General features: G+C 41.6%; 1 protein-coding gene and 1 long non-coding RNA gene across 3 annotated transcripts in view; one reads left to right on the top strand and one right to left on the bottom strand.

Moving 5' to 3' along the window:
* The window catches only part of LOC132502848 (uncharacterized), a 64,707-nt gene extending 57,157 nt beyond the window's left edge, over window positions 1-7,550 (bottom strand). For both annotated transcript variants that reach the window (XR_009534523.1, XR_009534524.1), the window contains exon 1: window positions 7,425-7,550. This is a non-coding gene — a long non-coding RNA (uncharacterized LOC132502848). The remainder of the gene's footprint in view (window positions 1-7,424) is intronic.
* Window positions 7,551-7,671: 121 nt separating this feature from the next.
* Window positions 7,672-13,748, top strand: part of PITPNB (phosphatidylinositol transfer protein beta) — a 62,364-nt gene continuing 56,287 nt past the window's right edge. The window contains exons 1-2 of the mRNA XM_060118739.1: window positions 7,672-7,772; window positions 12,429-12,459. Of these exons, the coding sequence (XP_059974722.1) occupies window positions 7,753-7,772; window positions 12,429-12,459 (51 nt within the window). The 5' untranslated portion in view covers window positions 7,672-7,752. The remainder of the gene's footprint in view (window positions 7,773-12,428; window positions 12,460-13,748) is intronic.

Below are 13,748 nucleotides of genomic sequence, written 5' to 3'. Positions count from 1 at the left end.
ACTCTGCAGCCCATGGATCAAGGAGTCATTTCAATTTTCAAGTCTTACTATTTAAGAAATACATTTCTTAAGGCTATACCTGCCATAGATAGTGATTCTTCTGATGGAGCTGGGCAAAGTCAGCTGAAAACCTCTGGAAAAGATTCAGCATTCTAGATGCCACTAAGAATATTTGTGATTCAGAGGAAAAGGTCAATATATCAGTATTAACAGGGGTTTGGAAGAAGTTGATTCTAAACTTCATGGATGATTTTTGAGGGGTTCAAGACTTCATTGGAGGAAGTAACTGCAGATGTGGTAGAAATAGCAAGAGAAGTGGAGCCTGAAGATGTGACTGAATTGCTTCAATCTTATGATAAAACTTTAATGAATGAGGAGCTGCTTCTTATGGATGAGCAAAGAAGTGGTTTCTTGAGACAGAATCTATACCTGGCAGAGATGCTATGAAGATTACTGAAATGACAGCAAAGGATTTAGAATACTATGTGAACTTAGTTGATAAAGCAGCAGCAGGGTTTAAGAAGATGACTCCAATTTTAAAAGAAGTTCTAACATGGGTAAAATTCTACCAAACAGCATGGCCTGCTACAGAAAAATCATTTGTGAAAGGAAGAGTCAATTGTTGCGCCAAACTTCACTGTCATTTTATTTTAAGGAATCACCACAGCCAGCCCAGCCTTCAGCAACCGCCACCCTGATCAGTCAGCAGCCGTCAACATCAAGGGAAGACCCTCCACCAGCAAAAAGATTAAAACTCAAGGTTCAGGTGATGGTTAGCATTTTTTATCAATAAAGTATTTTAAAATTAAGGTGTGTACATGTTTTTAGACATAATGTTATTGTACACTTAACAGACTATAGTATAGTGTATAACTTTTAAATCCACTGGGAAACCAAAAAATTCATTTGGCTTGATTTATTGTGATATGCGCTTTATACTGCGGTGGTTGGGAACCAAACCTGCATTATCTCAGAGGTATGCCTGTATTCTCAATAGCCAAAAGGTGAAAGCAACCCACGTGTCCATCAATGAATGAATAAGGAAAACGTGTATATACATATAATGGAATATCATTCAGCCTTAAAACGGAAGAAAATTCTGACACATGTTACAATATGAACCTTCAGGATATTATGCTAAGTGAAATAAGAAGCCAGTTACAAAAAGATAAGACTAAATGAGTCCACTTATATAATATTTACAGTAGTCAAAATCATATAGACAGAAAGTAGAATGATGGTTGCCAGGGGCTGGGGAGAGGGGGAATGGAGAGTTATTGTTTAATGGGCAGAGAGTTTCAGTTTTACAAGGTGAAAAGAGCTATGGAGATGGATTCACAACATTATGAAATTAAAAATTAAAGATGGTTAAGATGATAAATTCTGTATATTTTGCAATTTAAAAAAAGAGGAAAAGAAACTTATTTGAAATAGAATGCAGACCTAAATGTAAAAGGTAAAACTTTAAAACTTCTAGAAGAAAACATTATAAAATAAGATTTTCGTGACTTTGGGGTAGGCAGATATTTCTTAGATAGGACACAAAAAGCATGATTCATAAAAGAAAAAATAACTTAAGACTTCCTAGAATTTAAAACTTCTGCTATTTGAAATATACCATCAAGAAAGTGAAAAGGTAAGCTGCTGAGAGAGAATATTCACAACAAATACCTCTGAGAAAGAACTTATATCTAGAATATATAAAGAACTGTTATGACTCAATAATAAAAAGAAAACCAATTTAAAAATGGTCAAAAGATTTGAACAGACACTTCACAAATGATGTACAAATGACCAATAAGCACATGAAAAAGTGCTCAACATCATTAATCTTCAGGAGAATGCAAATTAAACTGCAGTGAGATATTACAACACATCCACTAGAATGGCTAAAATGTTTTGAAGGGGATGTGAAGCAACTGGACTCTCATACATTGCTGGTGGGAATGTAAAATGGCACACCCACTTTGGAAATCTACTTGGCAGTTTCTCCTAGAGTTAAATGTCTACTTCCCTCATAATTAAAGAGAAATTTTCCCAAGAGAAATGAAAACATATCTACAGAAAGACTTCCACACAAATATTCATAGTAGCTTTACTTATAATGGCCAAATGCTGGGACGAACTCAAAAGTCTATCACCAAGTAAACGGATAAACAAAAGCTGATATATCCATACAAAGGAGAATCACTCAGCAACAAAAAGGACTGAACTACATACAACATTAATGAATCTCAAAAACACGCTGAGTGTAAGAAGCCAGAAACAAAAAAGGACATAGTACAGTCATTTCTCAGTATCCACGGGGAATTGGTTCCAGGACTGGCTGCGAATAACAAAATCTGAGGCTGCTCAAGTCCCATAGTTGGCATATCTGAATTTCTGCATCTGTGTATTCAACCAACCAAGGATCATACCGTATTTACTATTGAAAGAAATCTGTGTATAAATGGACCCGCGCAGATCAAACTTGCGTTGTTCAAGGGTCAATTGTATATCATTCAATGATATGAAACTCTAGAAAAGGCAAGTCTAATATAGTCATGGAAAGCAGTTATGCACATGCCTGGGGCTGGGAGTGTGGGGGAACCGAATGGAAAGGGGCACAAGGAAACCTTTTATTTTATCTTAATTTTTTACTTTTTGGCTGCGTCAGGTCTTAGTTTTGGCACACGGGATCTTTTGTTACGGCCCACAGGCTCTTCATTGCAGTGCATGGGCTTCTCTCTAGTTGTGGTGTGCAGGTTTTCTCTTTCTAGTTGAGGCACGTGAGCTCAGTAGTTGTGGCGTGCGGGCTTAGTTGCCCCGTGGCCTGTGGGATCTTACTTCCCTGACCAGGGATCAAATCCAAGTCCCCTGCATTGGAAGGCGGTTTCTTTACCACTGGACCACCAGGGAAGTCCCCAAGGAAACCTTTTAGAACGATGGAAATGTCACATATCTTGTTTTTGGTAAGGATCACCAGAAGTATATATATTTGACAAAACACTTCGAACTGTACACTTAAAATGGATACATTTTATTGTCTGTAAATTATAGCTCAGTAAAGTTGATTAACATCTCCTCTACATTAGAAGACATAAGCAAGATTTCTCTTTATACAACAGGGATAATAATAGTACCTATTTTCTATGTGCTGTGATTAGTAAATGGGCTAAGGTTAGCATTAGGTCGTATGAAACACTTAGGACCTGCCGTATAATATAAGCCCATTTCTTTTTCTTAAAGATAAATAACTCTGCACAAGAGTCACTATAAACGAGTGGTTTTCAACCAGGGGCAATTTTGCTCCCAGGGGACAATGGGCAATGTCTGGAGACATTTTGCATCATCATGACTGGAGTGCTGCTACTGGCATCTAGTGGATAGAGGTCAGGGATGCTGCTGAACACTCTACAATGTACACAACAATCTTCACAACCAAGAATTATCTGACCCAAGATGTCAATACGGCAGAGGTTGAGAAATCTTGCTGTAAACAAAGTGACACAACAATCCACATATGGAAAGAAAATATATAAAGTGCACATAATCAACACAGAATTTCGAGTCCAAAGTGACTATAAATCAAAAAGAAAAATCAAAACCAACAGGAAAACGAGCAAAGAATAAGAACATGGCCAGTAAACATGAAAAGATCCTCTCCCTGTAGAAAAATCCAAAGTGAGTGAGACAGCATTTTTAAACCAATAAAGTGGTAAAAACGAAAAACTGTGACAATACCAAATGTTGGTGCAATAGAGAAGAACAGAAATCTACACTATACACTGCAGGTGAAAGAGTAAATTACAGCCATATATCAATACATATATGAATGTATGTACATATATCAATATATGCATTCCTATTCATACATTAGTTACCCCTACGGATGGAGAGGTGAGGAACTTAATTATATCTTAATTTAAATTACAGTTCTGCTCTCTGAAAGCTGTAAGTTTTAAAATGATACCCATTCACCGAACACCTAATACATATCAGGTAATGTGTAAGAGACACTTCATACTTTTATTCCTCACAACAAATCTATGTTGTAGATATCAGTAGCTCTTTAGGTACAGAGCCAGCTAGTGGCAGAGCCAGGATTCAGGCCAAGGGCTTTCCACTGCAAGGTCCAATCCTGTCTCTCCCACAGCAGTACAATATTATGACCTATGCCCTAATGTTTGACAATATTAATGCATTCTTGGAAATATTTCTGGTTTTCATCAAAGTATCTCAATCAAGATAATTCTGGAATGGGGAGAAGATAAAGAAAACAGGATGGCAAACTGCAGAGTAAGCAAGGCAAATAAAAGCTATAGACATCTCCCCTAGAAAAATGTGCATAGACATGAAATTATGTATATAATTTCAGTGGTTCACAAATTCCCTGGGAACACCCACGAAAAGGCCTTTGGATCCAGGTTAAGAACGTCTCCTTAGGGGGAAAAAACAGGCCATATTCACTTATAGTATTTGAAGGACCATCCAAATTTCTTTGACCAGAGTTGTACTTTATCAACTAGTGCATAAATGTTCCAAACATTGCTTGTGTTCAGAAATCTTTTGGTTTGCCTCAGTAAAATCTACTATCATTCTTACTGTAACAAGCTCTGTTCCAAACTGTATACGAGAAGTAATGAGACTGGTGGTTATATGAGGCTTGTAGAATTAAATTCAATTAGACATCTTGTGTGTAAAGGTTACCTTTGCTGAAGGATGAAAGTTAGAACAAGGGACAACAGATACCAGGCTTAAAAAAGAGGGTGGATCTTCTCCACATCCGGAAACAATTACTAATAAGTTATATCCCATCGTATGTCCATATTTGCAAAAATGCATAAGATTCAACATCTTTAGTTTTAAAACAAGAAAATGCCACACAATCCATCAGCTTATTTTTTTTCATGTGTCATAATCTTTTTCTTTATATTTCCTTCTCTGTCATTTTGGGTTGATGGTTCGTCTTTCCTACTCTCTAGCCTTCTTCAATGTTCCCTCATTCTGCCTTTTTTATCTCTTAAACAGATGTACAGGTATTTAGGTATACAGATTTCATATTTTCTATCAACCTGAATTAGTATCTTTTGTTGCCCACAAATACATACACCTAAACTGGCTAATTTATCTTTTTTTTAAAAATTAACTTATTTATTTTGCGCTGCACCAGGTCTTTGTTGCTGCGCGTGGGCTTTCTCTAGTTGCAGCGAGTGGAGGCTACTCTTTGCTGCGGTGCCTGGGCTTCACATTGCAGTGGCTTCTCTTGTTGTGGAGCACATGCTCTAGGCGTGGGCTTCAGTAGTTGTGGTTCGTGGGCTCTAGAGCACAGGCTCAGTAGCTGCGGTGCTCGGGCTTAGTTGCTCTGCGGCATGTGGGATCCTCCCGGACCAGGGCTCGAACCCCTGTCCCTTGCATCGGCAGGCGGATTCTTAACCGCTGCGCCACCAGGGAAGTCCGTATCTTGTGGTTTTCAATTGACTGTTTTACTATGAATCTTTACATGGGGAACGGAGACAATGTCCATGCTGTACCCTAGTTCAGACTTATGCTCCACCCAGCACACTATCTCTTCATTTACTTTACAAACATATGAGAGTTACTATGAGCAGCACCTGTACTATGCAGAGAATAGAATTAGTGAACACTTGTGGGAAGACTTCAGAAGTTACAGAAATGTTCTGCAACGTTCTAATTTTTCTTAATGACTAATTAAGCACGTCAACCACAACTTTATTCACGTTTTTTTTTTTTTTTGCTGTACGCGGGCCTCTCACTGCTGTGGCCTCTCCCGCTGCGGAGCACAGGCTCCGGACACACAGGCTCCGCGGCCATGGCTCGCGGGCCCAGCCGCTCCGCGGCACGCGGGATCCCCGCATCGGGGCACGAACCCGTGCCCCCTGCATCGGCAGGCGGACTCCCAACCACTGCGCCACCAGGGAAGCCCTATTCACGTTTTTAAAGCTATTTATATCTTCAGCCTGCATAACATCTGGGGAGAAACTACTAAAATGACTACTTATAAGTTTGGCAACTAATATTACCTCCTTGGACCTTAAAAAAAAATCTTCCAGTGCTCATATTCATTGGTATAGTATTCAAATCTGTAGGTTGTCTATTCTTACCTTTAAGTATCTTCTATGTTTTGACCATAACCTCCTTCTTCCCATAACTGAGAACAATTACTTGTCCTAAATATAGTCTACGTGCCTCAACTTTTTATTTATTTTTATCTAGAAAAAAGTCAGTAGGCATACTGACAGAAGGTACACAACAGATTCCCAATCAACAGAAGCTACTCCTAGTTTCTAAGCTCCCTGAAAGTAAGAGCATGTGTTTCCTTGAATCTTCACCATCACAATAACTAGCATAGTGCTTCACACATCAAAGAAACTCAGTGGATCCCAGCGACTGCCTTAGGAGAAGATTCCAGCTTTAGGCAAATATTTCACTACTATTACTTTTTTTGGAGGCAGCCTTAACTCCACTGGGTGTATTCCATATAAATTTATGTAGAAGTGTTTTAATGATTTTTTAAATTCCTTTAATAACCTTTCAACAACTTCTCATGGTTCTCAGCATACAACGCAAACTCTTTACTATGGTCTAGTTGCTTAGTCCCAGCTTACTCCCCCCCTGCCCCACACACTTAAGACGTCCTAGCCACACCTGGCCTCCACCTGCTCCTCAACTACTACTCTAAGCGTATTTCAGCCTCCCGGTCTATTTTCCTCTAATTGGAATGCCTCCCCCATCTTCACAGGCTGGGCTAACAACAGGCTCAACCGTGGCCTCCGGAGAGTCCTTCCCTTGATTACTCTGCCTTCGCCTCTACCCTGTGTTATTGTATTCATGGAAGAGCACTTACCACTACGCCAAATTCTCTCTTATTTGTTTCCAAGTGAGGGCACGGACCGTGTCTATTTTGCTTCCAGGTGTATCCCAAGGCCTAGACCTGAGACTAGCACAGAGCAAGCGAGTGACCCTGCGCTACAACTCCTCCTAAGGCCACCTCCTGGCTTTCAGGCTGGCGCCCGGGTCGTGTGGGGCCTTCACCGGGACCCGCTAGCGTCTCCCCACAACAGGCCCCCTTTCCGGGACCTAAGGGCGCGCACCCCCTTTCCCCCGGGGGGCTGGTCGGGAGGGTCGGACGCCCCTGCGGTCGGGTCACAGCCACAGCGGGATTCTGGATTCGGGGGCAGGAGGGTGTGGGCATTGGGAACTCGTGCAGCCACAGCTGTACGCGGCTTGGTTCTGGGCTCGTGGAACCGGCGCGCGAGCCGCCCACCCGTCCAACCCCTCTCCGACCCGTCTCGAGTGTTTAACACGGACTTCTGAAGTGAGGGGTCTGTGAAGAAGGCGGGCCTCCTTCTCAAGAGCAGTGAGAGAAAGTTTAGCTCTAGTCACCAGAAAACGACTTCGAGGGAACCGACTGGAAAACTCACCAGAGAGCGTAGGCTGCACAGCCGCCTCGAGAACCTGACTGAACGGAGGATCCGCCGACGCGAGACGACCGAGCGCGCGCTTAGTGCGCGCTGAGCCCGCACAGCCGCAGTAGAAGCCTCGCGCGCCCAGGGTGGGGCGCGGAACTGGGGCGGGGCCAGCTCCTCTCGCGCGCTGACGTGACGGGTCGTGGCGGAAGGGTGTGGACGCGCAGGCGCCGCAGCGGCCCGGGAGGCAGGGGCGGGGCCGCGCAGGCGCCGTGAGAGGCGGTAGCGGCGGCGGCGGCGGTGGTAGAGGTAGTGGCGGCAGCTGTGAAGGGGTTCCGGGAAGATGGTGCTGATTAAAGAATTGTGAGTATGATCGGTGGGCGTGAGCGAGGTTCCGGGACGGCGGTGGTGGGAGATTCATTGATTGAGAAGTGGCGGAATATTCCTAAGAAGGAACGAGCCTCGGGCCGGCCGCTCCCTGCGCGCACCCCCTCCCCCGGCCCGCGCCCCCGGCCCGCTCGAGGCTCCTCCGCGGCGCACCCCCAGGCTCCCCTGGCGTTGTCGTGGTAACAGTGCTGCCCTCTCCCCACCCAGGGGCGGAGGCGGCAGGGTCTCAGCCGCAGCGCGTGGCTCAGGAAGGCGCGGCCGGGAGTTTCCGCTGGGACCCGCCTTCTCTCCCTAACCCCCTCACCCCCGTCTGAACCTGGGCCCATCCCCAGGCTCTCGGGTGGGACCCAGCCGAAGCCCAAGGGTGGGGGAGACGCGGCGGGTCTCTGATTTTTCGTCCGGGGTAGAGCCTGTCTGTAACCCGCGGGAGGTGGGCTTGCCAGGTAAAGGTAGCCCTGGTGTCGGGGCTGGAGGTGGGACGTATGTGCCCTGAAGTTCATGCTGGAGTCGGGAGTCCGGAAAACATGCTCTTCACTGGGCAGTGAAGCTCTCCCGCACGGGAGAGCCATGTTTCTGCTCTGAGTCTCAGTTTCTACATCTTTAAGATGGGGTGACACTCTGGGCTCCGTGTACTTCCCGGGGTTTAGATGAGGCGTTAACATGTGGTTGGTCAGATAAAAGGGTTTCCAGGTGCATCAGACCGGCGAAGTGGTTTTGTTGAAAAGTTACGGCATTTCCTACCAGCAGGGATTGTGAATATCACAGGAAATCTGTGTTCAGCTGTCACAGCTGGTTCGTGTTGTCAGCATCCCTTGGGCAACTAGGGATTTCGAGTGTGGCCCGTTCTTGGGTTTTTCAAATGCTCTTTTGATTTTAAACTCTTAAAATTCTTGGCTTAATTTAGCTAACTCCGGACAGCTTATTTTTAGTGTTAGTTCTCAAACTTCTTTTAAAAAGTCACTCCTGTCGCTTCTCTGCTTAAAATCCTTCAGACTCCTTATCTCACTGAGAATAAAAGCCAATGCCTTTACTATAGCCTAGGAGGTCTTAACACTATTTTGTGCTGTGATTTCAGTTACTGCCCTTCCCTTGCCCTTTCCAAGCTCACAAGTTTTCTTACTGTTCCTCCACTACTCCAGGAAAAGTTCAGTTCAGGGCCTCTCTGCTTGCTGTTCCCTCTGCATGAAGAGCTCTTCCCTCATCTCACTAACTCACCTCCTTTCAGGTCTTTGCTTAAATATCACCTTAGGGAATCCCTCTCTGAAGATCTAATTGCACCCCCCCCCCCCAATTTGGTGTTTGCCTTCCCTGCTTTATTGTTCTCCATAGCAGTTATCACCACTAACATGCAACACAATGATTATTTTTTCTATTTTACTAGATGTGTTCTCTCACTGTATGTAAACTCCACGAATCTGTCTGTTTTGCTCACTCTCACATCCTCAGCTCTTAGAATAGTCTCCAGCACATAGTAAGTGTTCAATAAATATTTGTTAAATAAATTAATGAAAAATTATAACTTTATTCAGTGACAGGGATGCTGAGAAAAGACACATTTTCAGTTAAAGCTTATTTATAGTATTGAACTTTGGATTTATAAAATTTTTCTTCCAAGTCGTTTGTACAATGTATCATGCAAGTGTTATCTCATTTATTACTCTGAAGTTTTTGTAACTGGTAAGTGGCAGGTATTAAGACTTCTGGAGGAAATAAGACAGAAGGAAATTGACTTGGCCCAAGTCACATAGCAAGTGCGTTGCAGAACTGATTTTAGGTCATAGATCTAGTCATTTTTCTTAGTTATTTCCTCCCTCCTAAAATGTGAATTAAGTGTTCAGTAGATCCCTTCGACAGTTATGTGAGTAGTATCAGGCTAAATCATGGAAAGAAATTCTCATTGGGAATTTGCATGCTGTGCTTTTTGTGAATCATTACTTTCTTTATAAAAATTTTAATGTACCGAGGTAACAAGTGTTGAAATGTGTTCAAGGTGTAATACTTTTTCTGGAGGAGTTATACAATTACATTTCTTAATGTTCACTCCTCATGTATGTCTCCCCTAGACTTTTTTTTTCCTCCTAGAGTTTTTTTTTTTTTTTTGGCTGAGGCGTGGCTTGTGGGATCTTAGTTCCCCAACCAGGGATTGAACCTGGGCCCTTGGCAGCAAAAGCATGGAGTCCTAACCACTGGGCCGCTAGGGAATTCCCATTTTCCTCCTAGACTTTTTGAGGTCAGAGGCTGTTGCTTATTTTATTTAAGTATTCCACAGCACACATCTAGTCTAGCACACTGTAAGAACTCAGTGTTGTTTAACAAAAGAAATGGTTCTTCCTACTCATACGTCAACTTTCTAAAATTGTTTTTGGTCCGGAGCAATGAATAGGTCATTCCTATGTGAAGATGTTGGTAAACTGTAATATACTTTGGCAAATGTTTGTTGTCTTAAAAAATGCCATCTATTTTTGACATGGATTAAAAGGTTAGAAATAACTTTCTCAGGTTGGGGAGTTCCCTTCAGGTTGTTGCTTAAGCAGTAGGTGAAATTGCCATTAGTGTAAAAGTCCTGGTTTTAAAGAACTATTTGTAGTTCGATCTGGAAAATTATTTTAGAAGGATTTTCAGAGAAGTTTGAAAAATTTCAAATTGCTCTAAAAGTTGAATACTGCTTTTAGAATAATAATACAAAATCAAAGCCTGTTTCTTTTCTCTTTTACTTTTTCTTAAGCAAATCTTGAAGAAGTTACTTGACTCATCATTCATTCACAATGTCCTTATCAGTCATTTTCATTTTGTGAAGTAAGTTTCCCTGAAAGTGTTAGTATATAAAAATAGGGATCTTCCTACTAGTGAGTAGTTGTTAAAATTACTCAGCAGTGATTCTTTGGTTTTGTGGAACTTTAGGGAAGTCTTTAACTGTTTCCTTTCTGTTCTTTCCTTCCATTTCCTCTGCATCCCAGCATCCTCATTTGGACCTTTGTACATCCTTGCCCTGCCTCCCAAAAGATGGCTTTTCCTCACCTTCCTGCTTCTCAGTGTTTTTAACCACCTACAGATGACGTCTTCAGGTTAGCTGTAGTTATGTCACTTACCTTTTGGAACAACCTTCCAGGATTCCTTGTTGTCTAATAAATTTAATAGATTTCTTACCATTGTATTCCAGACCCTGAAAATATGCTCCCAAACTGTATCTTTGTCTGTATCTCCCAAAATATGCTCCCAGCCTGTATCATAGTCTTTCCCCCTGCCTCCGCCATAGTTCATTTTCTGTTACTGAGGCAGTGAGCAAGTTACTGTGTACCCTGAGGAGACAGCTAAAATGATTAGGTATGGAAGGATTTTGTATAACAAGTTTATTCTTGATGAGAATAAAAATTAGTAACCATTGTGACTTTGAGAACGTTTGTTGTCTTTAGATCACCATTATCAGAAAGACAGAGTGATGAGTAACCCCCAGTAGTCAAGGAGGAGGGAGTAACAGGAGACGTGTTTTTACACGTGTTGGAGATTAAGGTGATGTGGGCTTTCAAGCATCCTTGTTTGAGGAGACTAAGGAGAGAGAAACAGGTGAAAAGTGAGCTGAAGAGAAGTTGGAATGAGGAAAACTACTGGGAATTTTCTGTAAAATGAAAATTGAGGTAAATGCCATGATATTTTTTTTTCTCTCCTCATAGTAGAAAGAGTTAAAATAAGATTTTAAATGGCACTGCTATGGTAGCTCAATGGTTAGGAGGGAAAAGTCTGAGAATGACGAGGCCAAAAAAGAAAAAGTTGCTATCTTGGACATCAACTATTATCATGAGACATTTGATATTCAGTGATGGCCTTGGTTTTCAGAGCTTATTGTGGAAATAAGTGTGAGGGTACTTCCCTATAAAAATCTGGAGATAAAATGCAATATCCTGATATATAAAATAATTCATCATAGAATTCTTTTTTCGAATTCATCTTTAGGAGCATTATGCCTCTATACTGGTCCTTTTGTATGTACAGTAACAAACTCTTGGACAAGATCAAACACAGAAACCTTATATTGAAAAGGGGTCATATGTATAAAGTTCAATGTATTTTCCATGGTAAAGTTTTTTCTTACTAAGTCTAAAGGACCTTTTACTTGTTTTTCTCAATAAAATTGAGAAATAATTGGGTAGTGGGGAACAATTTTTGGAGGCATTCATTCGTGAGATTCAAGACATGTATTCTGGGAGAAAGTATCATAAAAACAAAATGCATAATATATAGATGGAGAATGAAACCATACTAAAAGTTTCACAAGGGCAACCTGACCAGGCAGTCTACAAATAATATATCCTGTACCCTGCAATGTTCAGTGATGAGTTTTCTCGTGTTCCTTTACTCCTCACAAGAATCTCTACAACTGTGTTTTTGGGATCCTGGTATAATGAGGATGCTAAATGCAAGTGATTGTTGACAGCCAGGAATGGGTAGTTTTATTTCCCCCATTTAAAAACTCTTATTTAGAGCTGTAGTCATTGCAAAGGCCCTCTTCCATAAAATACATCTTGTACTAAGCTATCATTGGATTTAAAACGAAAGCTCTTTACTCGTGGAGATCTGTGTTTTAAAGCCAACTATTTCATGTTTAACATATTTGTTATTCTTTTGTCTTTTTAGCCGTGTGGTTTTGCCATGTTCGGTTCAGGAGGTAAGTCTTGCTTACATAGTTTATTTTGATATGCTAATCTAAAGACATATTCTCATTGTATTCATTTACCTTTACTTTGCAGTTTATGTGACAGAGTGAATTATGATGTGTTAGAGATAATTAATTGTAAATGAATTTCTGTTAACACTGCCTTGTTTTGGAAGGGTCTCAGAATGTAGATTAACTTCCTGTCTGGTGCAGGAATTCTATCTACAGTATCCCAGAGAAAGAAGGTTCCAGCCTCAACTTAGGCACTTTAGGGTTAAGTCATTTGCTGCTTGGAGAAGCAGCCTAGTTTACTGTTGCATATTTTAAACATTTGTCATTACTTTAAACCAAAATCTGCTTTCCTATAAAGTTTGCCTGTTGTTTACAGTTCCTTCCACTTGAGCAAAGAGAAGTAAGCCTGTTCTGTCTCGCACATGGTGACCTTTCAGGGTATTTTTTGACAATTCTCTCTCCTCCTCCTGGCCTTTTTGTTCCATCTTCTCTGCGTGAGGTCACAAGCTTAAACATTCCCAGCACATTCATTTGGCCTAATATAATGTGATCTCCAGACTTTCTCACAAGCTCGTCTCACCACTCACTGCACGTGCTGTAGTTGTTGCTCCCAACTGAAAAAGTGTTCCCAACACAGTCTGACCACAGAACCGTGAGAGATCATTGTCTCCCTTGATCTGCACGGTACAGAAATGTATCACCTATTCAGAACTTCCATGTCCTGCAGTTGTAGCTCTCTGTAGTATAGCCAGGAATGAGGATAAAAGCAGAGACGGCTTCTGAGAAATCAAGATACATGTAGGAAAACCCATAAAGGCCTTTGGGTCCTCCTGTAACTTGCGCACAGCTTGCACTCCTAGGTTATCTGGTTTTCCTAGAGCTGACACTCAATTAGAAGCAGTGAACTGGAAGTGGGACAAAACAAACTGATAACCTAAGACGTGACAGCTGACAGAAGGCAGACAGAAAAAAAATGAAATGCAGGAACTGAAAAGGAGTAGCTAGCTGTCTGTCACTGTTTCATGTAGACTTGAACATAGCCACATGTACCTCAGTAGTGCCTGAGGTTTCTGTATTAAAGTGAATTAGAACACTCGAGACAAGCCAGGCACCCCTATTCTTTACTTGTACAATTGTTTGAACTTGAATGTGGAAATTGACATTTGTTTCTGTTAAATTTTTCTTTTGGTTTCAACTAGTTTCTGAGTCTTGGTATTGTCACCCAGAATAATCTCAGCTTTTTGTTATATTTGGAGTTAATAAACATGCCTCTTGTCTTTAAGTTATTC

The sequence above is a fragment of the Mesoplodon densirostris genome, chromosome 15 (genome assembly GCF_025265405.1).
Source record: "Mesoplodon densirostris isolate mMesDen1 chromosome 15, mMesDen1 primary haplotype, whole genome shotgun sequence".
Classification (NCBI taxonomy): domain Eukaryota; kingdom Metazoa; phylum Chordata; class Mammalia; order Artiodactyla; family Ziphiidae; genus Mesoplodon; species Mesoplodon densirostris.
Note: the sequence above shows the minus strand (reverse complement) of the source record. Positions and strands in the feature narration are given on the sequence as shown.